The following is a 15,039-nucleotide window of genomic DNA, read 5'->3' as shown; positions in this document are numbered from 1 at the left end:
CAGGAGAGAGACGGCTGGACAGCGACAAAGACAACTTTGAGCGAGGGACGGAGGACAAATTCACCATCGAGGCCCCTAACCTGGGAAGGCTGAAGAAGATCACCATCGGCCATAATAACAGAGGCTCGTCTGCAGGCTGGTTCCTGGATAAGGTTCTCCACTCACCCATTTCCACACGTTCACACATTCACAAACACTGTCAGACGCACACAGGCCAGGCGTAACGGGGGGTGATCACGATGCAACGTTGACTCAAGCTGGGCAACAGGCCTAACCATGAGACGGCCAATCGAGATCTCCTCAGGGGACCTCTGATCTTCTGACCTCTGCTGCGTCTGCCTGCAGGTCAGCGTCGATGACATGGGGAACAAGGAAGTGTATGAGTTCCCCGTCAACCGCTGGTTTGCCATGGATGAGGACGATGGGAAGATCCAGAGAGACGTGCTGGTGGGAGCCACGCAGCCCATGCGTGAGTCTCTCACACCGTCAACACATTTCTAACCCTACGAGAGGCATTCCACTGAGAATATACCGGAACACAGAGTCATACCCTGTCGCGGATATGAGAAAAAATGACCTTTGACCCCCCCCAACCCTGTCTGTCCCACTCCCGGTCGCCGCTGCAGCGATCGTGTACAACGTCCAGGTGATGACAGGCAATGTGAGGGGGGCGGGCACCAACTCTAAGATCCACATGATCATGCACGGCTCCAAGGGTCTGAGGAACAGTGGCAAGATGTTCCTGGAGGGCGGGGCCTTCGAGAGGGGCCTCATCGACATCTTCAACGTGGAGGTGGCTGAGCTGATCAGCCCCTTGAGCAGGGTCACCATCGGACACGACAACGGGGCCGTGGGAGCAGGCTGGTACTGCGAGAAGGTACCGTCTCTTCAGTGCTGGTGGGGCTGCTGCTTGTGTGTGTGTGTGTGTAGGCTGTGGTGACGTTGGTATTCCACCCGGGCGCTCTTATGGCTCACCGGGCAGAGCGCCTCACGGGTCGGCTGAGCGGCCCCGATTCCAAGTATGGTTCCAACTCGGCCCATTTTGTCCTTCCCCTCTCTCTACCCGCGCCATTGCTGAATCCATTCTCAAACTATCTCTGATGAAACAAAAAACAAGCTTAGTAAACAAGTGAGAGGCCCAGTCTGACCCAGCAGCTGTTGGTCACGCCTCCCCCCTGGGTCTCTACCAGGTGACGGTGTATTGTGCCTTCACGGGTCTGGAGCAGGTGTTCCCCTGTGGGAAGTGGCTGGACGAGGACGAGGGGGACGGCCTGATCGAGAGAGAGCTCTACGAGATGGTCTCCCTCCGACAGAAGAAGCAGAAGAGTAAGTCTGTTGCCTCCAGGTTACTTATCGAGGTAGATAACACACACACACCCCCCCCACACACACACACACACACTCACAGACACGCACGCACATGGAGGCAGAAGAGAAAGTCGAAGATCTTTAATAACACACAAACAGAAGAAGAAGAGTAGGACTGGCCCTGCCTAGGTGTTAGAGCAAACCCATGTGACCTGACTTCCTCTTCCCAGAATCCCCCTGGTCCCTGTGGATCTGGACGTCGGACGTGAAGGGCGCAGGGACAGACGCGCAGGTCTTCCTGCAGATCTACGGGGAGAACGGCAAGTCAGACGAGATGAAGTTGGAGAGCAACTCTGACAGCTTTGAGCAGGCCCAGCTGGACAGGTTCATGGTGAGTGTGTGTGTGTGTGTGTGTGTGTGCGTGTGTGTGTGTGGGTGTGTGTGTGTGTGTGTGTGTGTTGGGGCCTCGTTCATGTATGGACACAACGACCAGTTATGGTGGCACGGAGGAACAGTGCCCTGCACTGTTGCCTCAGAGCTGGAAAGTCAATCATTCATTCAGTCATCTTATCCAGAGCGACTTAAAGTAAGTACAGGGACATTTCCCCCGAGGCAAGTAGGGTGAAGTGCCTTGCCCAAGGACACAACGTCATTTTTGCACAGCCGGGAATTGAACCAGCAACCTGATTACTAGCCTGATTCTCAAACTGCTCAGTCACCTCAATCCCTAGAAAGTCCTGGGTTTGGTGCTCAGGTGGGCAATCTCCCAGGCCTTACTGTGTGGAGTTTGTGTATTGAAGATGCGTTCAAGATATTTCCTTGATATGCTTGATTACTGCTCCAGGCTGCCATCGGAGGAAGGACAACAGGAACATGCAGAAAATGGGGAAAAAATCGAATCGGTGGACCCTTGACCATGTGTGTGTTTGCATGACCTATTTCTCCTTTGTAAGGATCTGCTCACGTGTGCTCTCACAGGTGGAGATGCCGGACATAGGACTCATGAGGAAACTCCGTATATGGCACGAGAAGAGGCATCCGTTCGCTGGCTGGCATCTGGCGAGGGTGAGAGCCTCCATGTTTGGGCTGCATCCGGCTTCTTCCTGCTGTCGTTCTGCTGCCTTCCAGAGCGGCTGGAGGATGATCAAAGTGCACTCAGGGAGAATGTTGTGTTGATTGTTAGGTTGTTGCCTAACTTGGGTTAATGTTGCAGCATCATGTACAACTCTTTATCTGACTGGTGAAGGTGTGTGTGTGCTTGTGTGTGTGTGTGTGTACGTGTGTGTACGTGTGTTTGTGTGCCTCAGGTTATGTGTGCATATGTTATGTGTGTGTGTAACTGTGTGTGTTTGTACATGTTTTATATGAGCATGCCTGTCAGACAGATATATACAGCGTGTGTTAGATGTCCAAAGTGCTGAGAACCAGCTGGTGCCTCCAGGCCACTCTGATGAAGACCCTGACCAGGGAGAAGTACTCGTTCACCTGCGGCCGCTGGCTCGACATCAACGAGGACGACAACGAGATCATCAGAGAGATGCCGGCCGTGGGGGCCAACATTCCAGAACCTCTACCATGTAAGATGCACATGCGGTGACAGACAGGCAGACAGGCAGACAGGCAGACAGGCAGACAGGCAGACAGGCAGACAGGCAGACAGGCAGACAGGCAGACTGGCAGGTAGACAGACAAGCAGACAGGCAGATAGACAGCTCGACAGGCGGGCTGGCAGGCAGGCAGGCAGGCAGGCAGGCAGACAGACTGGCATCTTAGTGAGGTCCGTTGATCTCCCAAAAGTCATGTTGGGTCATTTCAGTCAGCAGATTTAATGAGTAGTCTGTCTGTAAGCACAAGCTGCATCCATTATTATTATTATTATTTTGTTGATGGTTTCCTCTACCTCTCTGTCTCGTTCTCTCTCAATCTCCTTCTCTCTCAGTGATAAAATACCGTATCACCATCTGCACGGGGAACGTGAGCGGGAGTGGCACGGACGCCAGCGTGTTCCTCAATGTGTTCGGGGACCTGGGAGACACGGGAGAGCGCCTCATGTTCCTCAGCAAGAACAACGTCAACAAGTTTGAGAAGGGCAACGTGAGTATCTCAGGAGGGAAGCCTTCTCACCGAACAGACACTAGGCTGCTGTTTGCTGCTCCCTTCTTCCGTCTTTCTCTCTCTCTTCCTGTGTAACACCGCCTCTCTTTTTGTCCCTCCCACCGCCCTCCTCCTTTCCTCCTTTCTTCTCTCTCTCGCTCTCTGTCTCTCGTTGTTTCCTCCCCCTCTCTCTTCACACTCCTTCATCCCCCTCCCCCTCTTGGCAGGCTGATGAGTTCCTGATCGAGGCAGTGACGCTAGGCACGGTGAGGCGGGTCCGCATCGGCCATGATGGGCGGGGCGGGGGCTGTGGTTGGTTCCTGGACAAGGTGATGGTCAGGGAGGAGGGCCAACCGGAGTCCCTAGCCACTGTATTCCCCTGCTTCAGGCAAGACAACCAGCCAATTCTTTCACTATGTGTCTAAATCGTGTAAAAGTGTGCTTTTTTTGGTCAAATTCCATTTACCTAAGAATCAGCCACATCTTAATAGTAGAATTCACCCAATCACACATTCTAACTTTGATCGCCCACAAGGAGACCAATCAGAGTACATTTCAACAGCAGCCGCAGAGGACACTGGCCCTGCCCAGTCTCTTTCTATTGGCCGTTCTCCAAAGGCCTCGCTTAAACAGTTAGTCAGCTGCCGGAGCGGCATCCCATTACAAATAGGGACTAAACACAGACGGAGACAGCTAAACCATCCACAGAAACCGGAGCTAAACCACAAGTCCTCAGGGCAGCTCTATTACACCACAGGAAAGTACTTCCTGGTCTTCATCTTGTCTCAGACGTCAGGCCTTAACGGGGACAGAGGAAGGGGCAGGGCTTTAGAATGTTATAGTCTTCTCATCTTCCAAACACACTGGATCTGAACTTCAAAAATATCAATATCGTTTCGAGATTCTGCATTCATAGCAAATCTTATCATGTAACGTGAGCATCATGCGCACGATGACACAGGCATCTTAGTCTCAAGGAGATCGTTTGATCAAAACGATGCCATCCCTCAGGAAGTGCACTGGGCCATGCTCTTCCTGTGTGACCCCTCCCTCTTCCTGTGTGACCCCTCCCTCTTCCTGTGTGACCCCTCCCTCAGGTGGCTGGACCGGAACGAAGACGACGGGCAGATTGTCCGCGAGCTGGTGCCAGCAGGGGAGGGGCTGCGGCTTCACAGTGAGTCAGCAGGGGGCGCTGGGAGGCCCGTGTGTTTCAACATGCGTGTGCGTGTGTGTCAGATAGGGGGTCAGATGGCTGAGCGGTTAGGGAATCGGGCTATTAATCCGAAGGTTGCCGGTTCGATTCCTGGCCGCGCAAAATGACATTGTGTCCTTGGGCAAGGCCCAAGGCACTTCACGTGTGTATGTGTGTGGGGGGTCTTCTCATGGCTCAATGAGACAACAACAGGATGAAGCTGGATGTGCTTCCAACATCATAACGCCGCTGGGGGTTATTGTCAAGATGAGTTTGTCAAATATAAACGCCCGTGCCTGCCGTCCCTCTCTAGACGTGAGCTACCACATCGCCATCAAGACGGGGAACATCAACGGAGCCAGCTCTGACTCCAAGGTCTTTGTCAAGCTCTACGGGGAAAAGGGTGACACCGAGAAGATCCTGGTGGTCGTCTCCGACAACGACCTCAGTAACTACTTTGAGACGGGACAGACCGATATCTTCACCGTAGATACCTATGACATTGGACAAGTGAGTTGCAGCTCCCATCCTAACTGTTAGGATGCATTTTCTTCACATAACTCAGCAGCGTTTCAGAACTATCGTGTTTGCATGGCACTATTGTGGTTTGTTTGCATTTTCATTTCCCGTTGTCACGTCAATGGACTAATTGTCATTCGTTATCTATATTGGCAGATAAACCGGCTCCTCATTGGCCACACCAACGAGGGCCTGCGTGCTGGTTGGTTCCTGGACAGTGTCCAGATCCAGGTCCCGGTCCATGGCAAGCAGTACATGTTCCCCAGCCACCGCTGGCTCTGCAAAGACGAGGCCGACGGGAAGGTCGAGGTGGAGATCTACCCCAGCGAGACCCTGGACATCGAACAACGTACTGTCCTGGATCACAATCATATCCCTAAGCACATATATATATATATACGCATATATCATATTTTACATTGTATGTATACTATGTTACCTAGTTGTGTTTGTGGTCAATAGACTGCAGTTTAGTATGTGGTGTGCAGTTTTGCAGGGTTCAGTTATAGCATGAACAGTTCAACACTATGGTAATTAAGAATGTCACACTGAATGATGGGAATGTCAGTGATCAGACCCCAGGACGTTTGTTTCCTTGAACCAAACTGTGTCCTGTTGACACTGACAACACAAAGCCACCTCCCACTCTGGCACTTGACACAAGGGTTGGTGGTGATAATGACGGTTGTCCAGGTGATGAATGCGATGTCTCAGCCTAATGATCACAGACGATTGGCCCTTGTCCCTCGGTCCGCCCCACAGTGATTAACTACGAGATCACCGTGGTAACGGGGGACGTGCGGGCGGCGGGCACCAACGCCAACGTGCTGTGCCAGATCTACGGGGAGGAGGGCAAGACGGAACTCATCACTCTCAAGAGCCGCTCCAACAACTTTGAACGAGGGACCACGGAAATCTTCAAGGTGTGCTCCGCCTGGAGTCGTGGCAGAAGCGGTAGAAGATACACATGTATTTGAGGGGGAAGCCTAGATGTAAATGCGGGAGGCAAGCTGTGGGGGGGAGGGAGGAGAGTGGAGAAGGAGTGAGTGAGTTGATAGTCTGTCAGTCTTTTTTGTTGATTAAGTCCACCAGTCCATTGGTCCATCAGTCAGTCTGTAAGTCCGTCAATCAGTTAGTCAAGCCGTCAGTCAGTCAGTTAGTCAAGCCGTCATTTATTGAGTTGGTCCATCGGTCCATCAGGGAGTCAGACAGTCAGTTAGAATTGATCTTGTCTCCCCCCCCTTTCAGGTGGAGGCCCTGGATGTGGGTAAGATCTTCAAGGTCCGCATCGGCCATGACGGCAGCGGCATCGGAGACGGCTGGTTCCTGGAGATGTTGGACATCAAGCGCCTGACGATGGCCATGGTGATGGTGGAGGTGAAGAAGGAGGAGAAGAAGGAGGACAAGAAGGACAAGAAGAAGAAGAAAAAGAAGGTGGAGGAGGAGGAGGAGGTGGAGATGGTGGAGGAGCTGCAGGAGGTGGTGGAGATCTTCGTGTTCCCCTGCTCCCGCTGGCTGGCCAGGGATGAGGAGGACGGGGAGCTGGTGGTAGAGCTGCTGCCAGAGGACCCTGGGGATCTGGAGGGTGAGGAGAGGGGGAGGGAGGTGGAGGCAGAGGCGGTTGTAGACACATTTTACTGAGGGAGGCCAAGGGGGGGCTAGTGTTTAATCAGAGGGGCACATTAAAAAACGGAAACAAATGATGATGTGTAAAAAATAAATTAAAAAAAGAATATATTCTGTCAGCTCAGGGGGCCACAGGGGGGGCCAGGAATTTTTTTACAGGGGCACTGGCCCCTGTAGGCCCCCGTGTAGAACCACCCCTGGATGGAGGGGGGGAGAGGGGGAGGGAGGTGGAGGGTTGGGAGAGGGGGAGGGAGGTGGAGGATGAGGTGGTGAGGAGAAGGGGGGTTGGAGGGTAGATAGAGGGGGAGGGAGGAAGTAGTGAGGGAGGTGGAGGGTGAGAAGGGGCAGGAATGGTGGCAAAGGGAGAAGTTGGGGGTTGGAGGGTGAGGAGAGGGTAAAGGATGCAGGGGGGTTTGGTGTGACAAAAAAGCCTTGAAGAGGGCTGAGCTGGATATGCAGCTCAGGATATGCATGTTGACTGTGTGGTTCCTGACGTTCCCACAGAGAACTCCTACGAGGTCCATGTGTTCACTGGGACCATGTGGGGGGCGGGAACCGACGCCAATGTTTACGTCAACATCTATGGGGAGATCGGAGACACGGGAGAGAGACGTCTCCGCAAGTCCAACAACCTGAACAAATTTGAGAAAGGACTGGTGAGTAGGCTGGCGAGGATTGTGAGGATTCTAAAACCTTCAGCTGCGCTCAATGTAACATACTGTATACTGACTTGTTTGTGTTTTAGGAACAACCTGGTCAGAAAAATGAACATATTTTCAGAAATTGGAATGTTTTCTGCTCAAGATACAGTAGCTGGCGACTGTATACTCTTTCTGACTGACCAAAGTGACCTTTGACCTTTGACTCTGGCTCCTGACTTCCCGTGCACTCCAGGAGGACGTGTTCTCTGTTCCGGCCATTGACCTGGGAGTTTTGAAAAAGCTGAGGATTCGCCATGACAACAGCGGGCCCAACGCCGCCTGGTTCCTGGACAGGGTGGAGATAATCGACAATAAAGACGACACCACGTATGTCTGGGAGCAGCACGAGTGTGTGTGTCTGAAGTTGTGATATTACTGGAAGGTTTGCTTGAAAAAATTATCATCTCAAATGTGTCACTGCAATCAGATCAATAAGAAAAGAACTGTAGAGCACCACCTCGTTGTGAAACATTTGATAAAGTGACATTAGATTCAAGTTTTCGAAAATATATTTTTGCAAAACTATACACACTAACCAGAAAACCACTGCTGGCCTGGTCTAAGTGTTTGTCGTTAGTGTAGAGTAGAGTAGCAAAAATAGCCAATAGTTTCAAAGAATAGTGCTTTTGTAATCAGTCTGTCAAATAACAGAAACATTTGTTAGTTACAAATCTGGGCTTATTTAGCTAAAATAAGCTAAGAAAGCCAAGCCCCTGGTGCTGAACGGAATGGTGGATGGTAACAAGCCTGGTTACTGAGTCTAAACCTGTGGACAGAAGATCTAGACGTCAGGCTAACGGCTCGTGTGACACCATGTGTTCCAGGTACTACTTCCCCTGTAAGCGCTGGCTGGCCATCGACGAGGACGACGGACAGATCGCCCGCGAGCTGGTCCCCGTGGACGAGGCCTTCATGAAGAAGGGCGACGAGGACGAGGAGGAGGACGCAGGAGCCACACTGGGCCTGGAGCAGAAAGGTGAGGCAGACACACACAGAGGGCCCTGACTCAGAAAGGTGAGGCACACACACACAGAGGGCCCTGACTCTGAAAGGTGAGGCAGACACACACAGAGGGCCCTGTCTCAGAAAGGTGAGGCAGACACACACAGAGGGCCCTGTCTCAGAGAGGTGAGGCAGACACACACAGAGGGTCCTGTCTCAGAAAGGTGAGGCAGACACACACAGAGGGCCCTGTCTCAGAAAGGTGAGGCAGACACACACAGAGGGCCCTGACTCAGAAAGGTGAGGCAGACACACACAGAGGGCCCTGACTCAGAAAGGTGAGGCAGACACACACAGAGGGCCCTGTCTCAAAAAGGTGAGGCAGACACACACAGAGGGCCCTGTCTCAGAGAGGTGAGGCAGACACACACAGAGGGTCCTGTCTCAGAAAGGTGAGGCAGACACACACAGAGGGCCCTGACGCTGAAAGGTGAGGCAGACACACACAGAGGGCCCTGTGTCAATATTTCCTCACCTAGATTCACACGGTCACACGACCTATTAGGACGCATGTCTAACCCATCCCTCGATCCTCTTCATCGATTTCCACTCAGTAAAAAAAGAAAGAAAGGAAAACGTGTGATTTGACGAGTGTTGTAGGATCAATCATCGTAGAAATTCATTGAGGAAACAATTGATCGATCGATCACACTAACCCATGGCATGCGGTGGGTCTGCCAGCCATGTCGACCACCTACACCATGAGGATCAAAACTGGGGATAAGAAGTATGCTGGGACAGACGCCAACGTGTTCACCACCCTGTATGGCACCAAAGATGACACAGGTAGCACTGCCAAAGAGACACCTTTCTCTCTGTGTGTGTGTGTGCGGGTGTGTGTGTGTGTCTAGGGGATGTAGAAGGTATGGGTGGGGGAGTCACAGAGGAAACCTGGGGTGTGTGTGTTTGGGGGGGGGGGGTAACATGTTGTTTTCTGATGCGGGTGTATGTTTGTGTGTGTCCACAGGCATCATTATGATGAAAGCCTCCAAGACTCACAAAAACAAGTTTGAGCAGGGCATGGTAGATGAGTTCACAGTGGAAGCTGTGGACATTGGGACCCTGAAGAAGCTCTGTATTGGGCATGACAACTCAGGTGTGAAATGACAGCATGAGTTATGTCTTCATATGAACACGTCTAATCTGGGCCTCACACACGTACGTACACACACACACACGCACAGATACACAGTTACCACACACATACATACCACACTCCCACAGAACCAATCCTCACAGACACATACACTGCATTTATGTATATATCTAAAACAAAACAACAAGATTGAAAGACAGAGAGTGACAGTTAAGGAGACACACACACACGTCCACACACTCCAGACAGCCTGACCAAGAAGTGATGATGAGTCATGTGTCACACAGGAGGATCCTCAGGCTGGTTCCTTGACTGGGTGGAGATCGACGCTCCGTCTCTGGGACAGAAGCTCCGCTTCCCCTGCGGCCGCTGGCTAGACAAGGGGGAGGACGACGGGGCTATAGTCAGAGACCTGTTCCCTGCAGAACTGCAGACTGTGCTCTACACTCCATGTAAAGATCCCGGACACCCCCCCCCCCCCTTCTCTCTCGTCATCGTTTTCTTAGGAAATGGCTGAAGATGAGCACGTGCGAATTGAAATGTTCCATGAAAGTTTGCTGTTTCTTTTACACTTGACAACACATTTGGTTCAGACCACAGAAAGCCTGTAGGTATCCCCTTTGTACCTTTATGAAGCACGTCTTTAGATGCATCTCACAGTCAAAGCTCCAATGACATGTTTCATTTGACATTTGACAGGAGACTCAATCCTCTTGAAAGAAATAACAGCTTCCTTCTCCCGGGATCTAACTGTGTCCATGACTTAACGGAAGCTATAAACACACATCGAACCTCTTCCTACTGATGCATTCACACCTGACCGTGAGATCATCAGACTTTGAGTCACTTCTGACTGTTTCTCTCCCTCCACTGCAGTCGTGCCTTACGAGATCAAGGTGTTTACGAGCGACGTGTTTGGCGCGGGGACGGACGCGGACGTGACCGTTGTTCTGTACGGCCGGGACGGCCTGTGCACGCAGCAGAAGGCCCTGTGCGTCAACAAGAGAGAGAGGAGGATGTACTTTGAGCGGGGGGCCGAGGACATGTTCATTGTCGAGGTAATATTTTGAGTTAGGATCCCAGCAGTGGAGCAATGCATGATAGTGATGGTGGTGGTGGAGGTGGAGGTCATGGTGGTGATGGTCAGGGCGGTGATGACAGCGGTGAATTAGATGGTGTGGATGATGGTGATGGGGAGGACGATGAACAAGACGTATTTCCGCAGTTGGAGGATGTGGGCGACGTCATCGAGAAGATCCGCATCGCCCATGACAACAGAGGTGTCAACGGAGGCTGGCACCTGGATCGAGTGGAGATCAGGAGATTGCTCCGAAAGGGAAAGGTAGGAAGAGAGGAGAGAAAGATCAGAGGAGAGGAAAGGAGAGGGAAGGAGATGAGAGCAGAGAAGAGAAGGGGGAGGGGAGAACAGGAGAGAGAGAAGTCTTACGACAGTAGTTGTAGCGATCACGTCATTTGCAAAAAAAACATTTCCCACTTTCGCCACCAGAGGGCAATCTCCTCCCAGCCAGACTCCAGATCCACAAATGGTTTTTCTATTCGAGTTCTGGTGACCTCACCAATACTACACCCTGCCAAACTCCCCCTCAGCCACACTAAGGAGCTCCTGTGTGTGTCCAGCATCACTAAGGAGCACCTCCTGTGTGTGTCCAGGGCTCTGAGACGGTCATCTTCCCGTGCGAGCGTTGGCTGGCCAAGTCGGAGGACGACGGGGAGACGGTGAGGGAGCTGGTGCCCTCTGACATCATCACCGAGACACTGAAGCGAGACGGGACCCTCAAGGTCAACGAGGTGGAGGTGGAGGATGCACTGGAGAGTACGTACAGACACGTGGCCACACGCACACACTCACACATACACACTCGCACACACTCACACATACACACATAAAAAAAGCACCAACAACTTCCCAAGGTGTTTACACAGTCTTTTCTCTGTCTGACAGGAAGATAAAGAATGATATTTTCCGGTATTTTCTACTCAGACTCAGTAGTGCCATGACCTCCATGGAAGTCTGTCCCTTTGTGTCATCGGACGTAGCTGGAGAAGTCTTTTGTCTGAAACATCTGACCCAGACTTTTTAGTCTCAGTGTTTCCCTCCCCGCTCTCCCGCCTACAGCTCATACCTATAACGTGTCTGTGATGACGGGGGACACGTACGGAGCAGGAACCGACGCCAACGTGTTCCTGACCATCTACGGAGACCTGGGCGACACGGGGGAGAGGAAGCTGAGCAAGTCTGAGACCAACAGCAACAAGTTTGAACGGGGAGAGGTGGGCACAACCGTGCCACCACAACTGAGTGGTTGAGGAGACAACAACTGATTGAGAAAGGGCAGTTTATATCACATTTATCATGTGGTTGCTCTCCTCCTCTTCTCTTCTCCCTCCTCCACTTCTCCCCCTCCTCCTCTGCCAGGTGGACAAGTTCACCATAGAGGCGGTGGACCTGGGCCAGTTGTACAAGATCAAGATTCGCCACGACAACAGCATGGTGAGCCCCGATTGGTACCTGGACCAGGTGGAGGTGTTTGACGCGGACACGGAGGAGGTCTTCCTGTTCCTGTGTGAGCGCTGGCTGTCGAGGAAGAGGGAGGACAGGCGCATTGTGAGGCAGTTCTACGTCAAGGTAACAGTGACTGTGTGTGTGTGTGGGTTTGGTGTCACTGTGTGGGCGCGGAGGAGCGAACCAGAGAGAGAGAGACAGCATGCCTGTGTGCGTGAGCCCTGTGTACCCCTGCCCCCCTCAGGGTTATGAAGGGGTGAGAGAGGGTCTGAACAGTAAGAAGAGCCCCGCCCCTCCTGTGAAGAGCGTCGACAGCAACATGAACAAGAAGAGCAAAAAGAAGAAGGAGCCGGAAGTTACTGAGGAGCTCCCGAGTGAGATAACGCACCTTCACACAGGCTGGAAACACACCTTCACCAATAAACTCACAACACCTATTTCTCCCTCCCTCCCTCCCTCCCTCCCTCCCTCCCTCCCTCCCTCCCTCCCTCCCTCCCTCCCTCCCTGCCCCAGTCATCCCCTACCACTTCACCTTGTCCACAGGGCTGGACCGTGACGCCGGCACCGCCAGCAGGGCCTACGTCATCATCATGGGCTCGGGCAGCACCAGGACAGAGCGCCTGTGGCTGGACCTCCCGGAGGCCTTAGGGGGATTCCAGGCAGGCTCCCTGGAGTACTTCAGCTCCCGCGGAGGGGATGTGGGGGAGATCAAGAAGGTGGAGGTACGGGTGTTGGCACACACATCCACATGTAGACGGGTGGACGTGTGGGAATACAGTCAGACAAACATGTCCTCGTGGCCCAGAGCAGAGGAGAAACACACAAGCACATGCTAAACAAGAACACACACACACACTCAGACATGGATATAGTTCAAGAAACATATGCTACAAAGGCCGGGTAATGTACCAGGTGTGTAGCCAGTATACAACTAGGGGGTCCTATCTTTAAGGGCTGGACGCTCACCCCCCCCCCCCTTCTCTCTCTCTCTCTCTCTCTCTCTCTCTCTCTCTCTCTCTCTCTCTCTCTCTCTCTCTCTCTCGAGCCAGTCAGCAACTGGTTGATGCACACACGTACATGTGGGAAAACAGGGAAAACACATTAGCGATGACACGTACGCACTGCTCATACAGGACCTACAAATGCACTCATTCACACACACACTCATTCACACACACACACACACACACACACAATGACACATACACATGGACACACACGCTCAGAAGGGATGGTGTGTTTTGTTTTCTGCCCTGCAGCTAGGGCACGATGGGGCCACTCCTGAGAGCTGCTGGCTGGTTGACGAGCTTTCTGTTGCCGTGCCAACCAAAGGGGTCAAATACATTTTCCAGTGCAAGTGCTGGTTAGCCAAAGACAGGGGCGATGGGCTGACCGCAAGGGTCTTCAATGTGTTGGATGCAGACAGCATCACCATCTCCCAGAAGGTAGGACTTCATCTGGTCACACGCTCGCATGCCGAACATTCCACACACGCGCACACACACAGACAGACATGCTGTAACTAATATAGTCTCATGTGTCGCTAGACACCTATATCCTGTCACATTGATACACGTTCTGGTCACATGTGTGTTCCCTGTACGAAGCACGTGCTCTGTTCTGTGTCCAGATCATCTATGAAGTGACCGTGGTGACGGGCGACGTTCAGAACGCAGGGAGCGACACCCAGATCTCCATGATCGTGTTTGGAGTCAACGGCACGGCAGAGGAGATCCACCTGGAGAAGAACGAGGACAGGTAGGACACACACGCACCCTCCAGCACACGCTGCACACACACTCACACACAAACACACATCACACACACACACCCTCCAGCACACGCTGAACACACACACACACACCCTCCAGCACACACTGCACACACACACACACACCCTCCAGCACACGCTGCACACACACACACACACACACACACACACACACACACACCCTCCAGCACACGCAGCACACACACACACACCCTCCAGCACACGCTGCACACACAGACGCAGCACACACACACACCACCCAGCACACACTACCCATGCACACACGCAGGTTCACAGGCACAAGCAGCACCCGTAGCTGGCCCTGCTTGGAGATATGGAACCTGTCAGCATTCTTCTTCTTGCCAGGTTTGAGCGTGGGCAGGAGGACACCTTCAACCTGGAGATCGATGACATCGCTCCCCTGAGGAAGATGAGGGTCCGTATCGATGGGACGGGCAGCCGACCAGACTGGTTCTTGGATCAGGTCAGCACGAGCCGCCTGTCACATGACTGATCTATATCAGAGAGACCAAGGCCACACATTTAGTCATTTAGCAGACGGTCTTATCCAGAGCGACTTACAGTAAGTACAGGGACATTCCCCTGAGGCAAGTAGGGTGAAGTGCCTTGCCCAAGGACACAACGCCATTTTTTACTAGCCTGACTCCCTAACCCTCAGCCATCTGACCCCCCTGAGCCCAAACTGGGCTGGGCTAGTCTGGTCCATTTTCGGAACTGTAATACAGTTCGAACAATCCTGAGGATTGTGACACGTGATCGGATATTTTGAAGGAGTGCGGATTGATTGATTTCCACAGTAGCGCTGTTCCACTGATGATCGTATTCTCCCGTATGAGTGACACATCTATGCCTTCGTGCCTCGATGAGACATGGGGTCACACAACAAACGCACCTTAGCGCTCCTACGCGCACACTCAGACTGATAGACAGATAGCGACACACACACACATACACACTGATCTGTGCCTGCAGGCGATAGGTCACTTCATAATTCACAGACAAAGATATACACACCACACACAGACACTAGAGTCTCACACAGTGCGACACAGTTGGGGTCATAGTTTCTCTGGGGTCGTTAAGTAGCTGTGACATTATTGACCCACTTCTGCAGTTGTCACTGTCGGCCCTGGCATCAGAAGTCACACACAGTCCAGATCATTAGGAACCAGGTTCAGCCCCATG

At 52.5% G+C, this 15,039-nt stretch overlaps 1 protein-coding gene across 1 annotated transcript in view; it reads left to right on the top strand.

Annotated features, from left to right (window-relative positions):
• Positions 1-15,039, top strand: part of loxhd1b (lipoxygenase homology PLAT domains 1b) — a 28,545-nt gene that overhangs the window by 7,324 nt on the left and 6,182 nt on the right. Inside the window, exons 7-37 of the mRNA XM_047045394.1 lie at positions 4-152; positions 346-469; positions 627-877; positions 1,191-1,326; positions 1,539-1,699; positions 2,287-2,373; positions 2,750-2,885; positions 3,248-3,402; positions 3,630-3,790; positions 4,500-4,576; positions 4,908-5,104; positions 5,270-5,462; positions 5,876-6,036; positions 6,362-6,698; positions 7,244-7,395; positions 7,634-7,767; positions 8,265-8,416; positions 9,124-9,228; positions 9,410-9,540; position 9,741; positions 9,826-9,990; positions 10,415-10,596; positions 10,764-10,880; positions 11,210-11,372; positions 11,676-11,830; positions 11,976-12,185; positions 12,307-12,436; positions 12,576-12,784; positions 13,322-13,507; positions 13,693-13,820; positions 14,200-14,317. Coding sequence (XP_046901350.1) covers positions 4-152; positions 346-469; positions 627-877; positions 1,191-1,326; positions 1,539-1,699; positions 2,287-2,373; positions 2,750-2,885; positions 3,248-3,402; positions 3,630-3,790; positions 4,500-4,576; positions 4,908-5,104; positions 5,270-5,462; positions 5,876-6,036; positions 6,362-6,698; positions 7,244-7,395; positions 7,634-7,767; positions 8,265-8,416; positions 9,124-9,228; positions 9,410-9,540; position 9,741; positions 9,826-9,990; positions 10,415-10,596; positions 10,764-10,880; positions 11,210-11,372; positions 11,676-11,830; positions 11,976-12,185; positions 12,307-12,436; positions 12,576-12,784; positions 13,322-13,507; positions 13,693-13,820; positions 14,200-14,317 — 4,763 coding nt within the window. The remainder of the gene's footprint in view (positions 1-3; positions 153-345; positions 470-626; positions 878-1,190; positions 1,327-1,538; positions 1,700-2,286; positions 2,374-2,749; positions 2,886-3,247; positions 3,403-3,629; positions 3,791-4,499; positions 4,577-4,907; positions 5,105-5,269; positions 5,463-5,875; positions 6,037-6,361; positions 6,699-7,243; positions 7,396-7,633; positions 7,768-8,264; positions 8,417-9,123; positions 9,229-9,409; positions 9,541-9,740; positions 9,742-9,825; positions 9,991-10,414; positions 10,597-10,763; positions 10,881-11,209; positions 11,373-11,675; positions 11,831-11,975; positions 12,186-12,306; positions 12,437-12,575; positions 12,785-13,321; positions 13,508-13,692; positions 13,821-14,199; positions 14,318-15,039) is intronic.

This window comes from Hypomesus transpacificus, chromosome 22 (assembly GCF_021917145.1).
Source record: "Hypomesus transpacificus isolate Combined female chromosome 22, fHypTra1, whole genome shotgun sequence".
Classification (NCBI taxonomy): domain Eukaryota; kingdom Metazoa; phylum Chordata; class Actinopteri; order Osmeriformes; family Osmeridae; genus Hypomesus; species Hypomesus transpacificus.
Note: the sequence above shows the minus strand (reverse complement) of the source record. Positions and strands in the feature narration are given on the sequence as shown.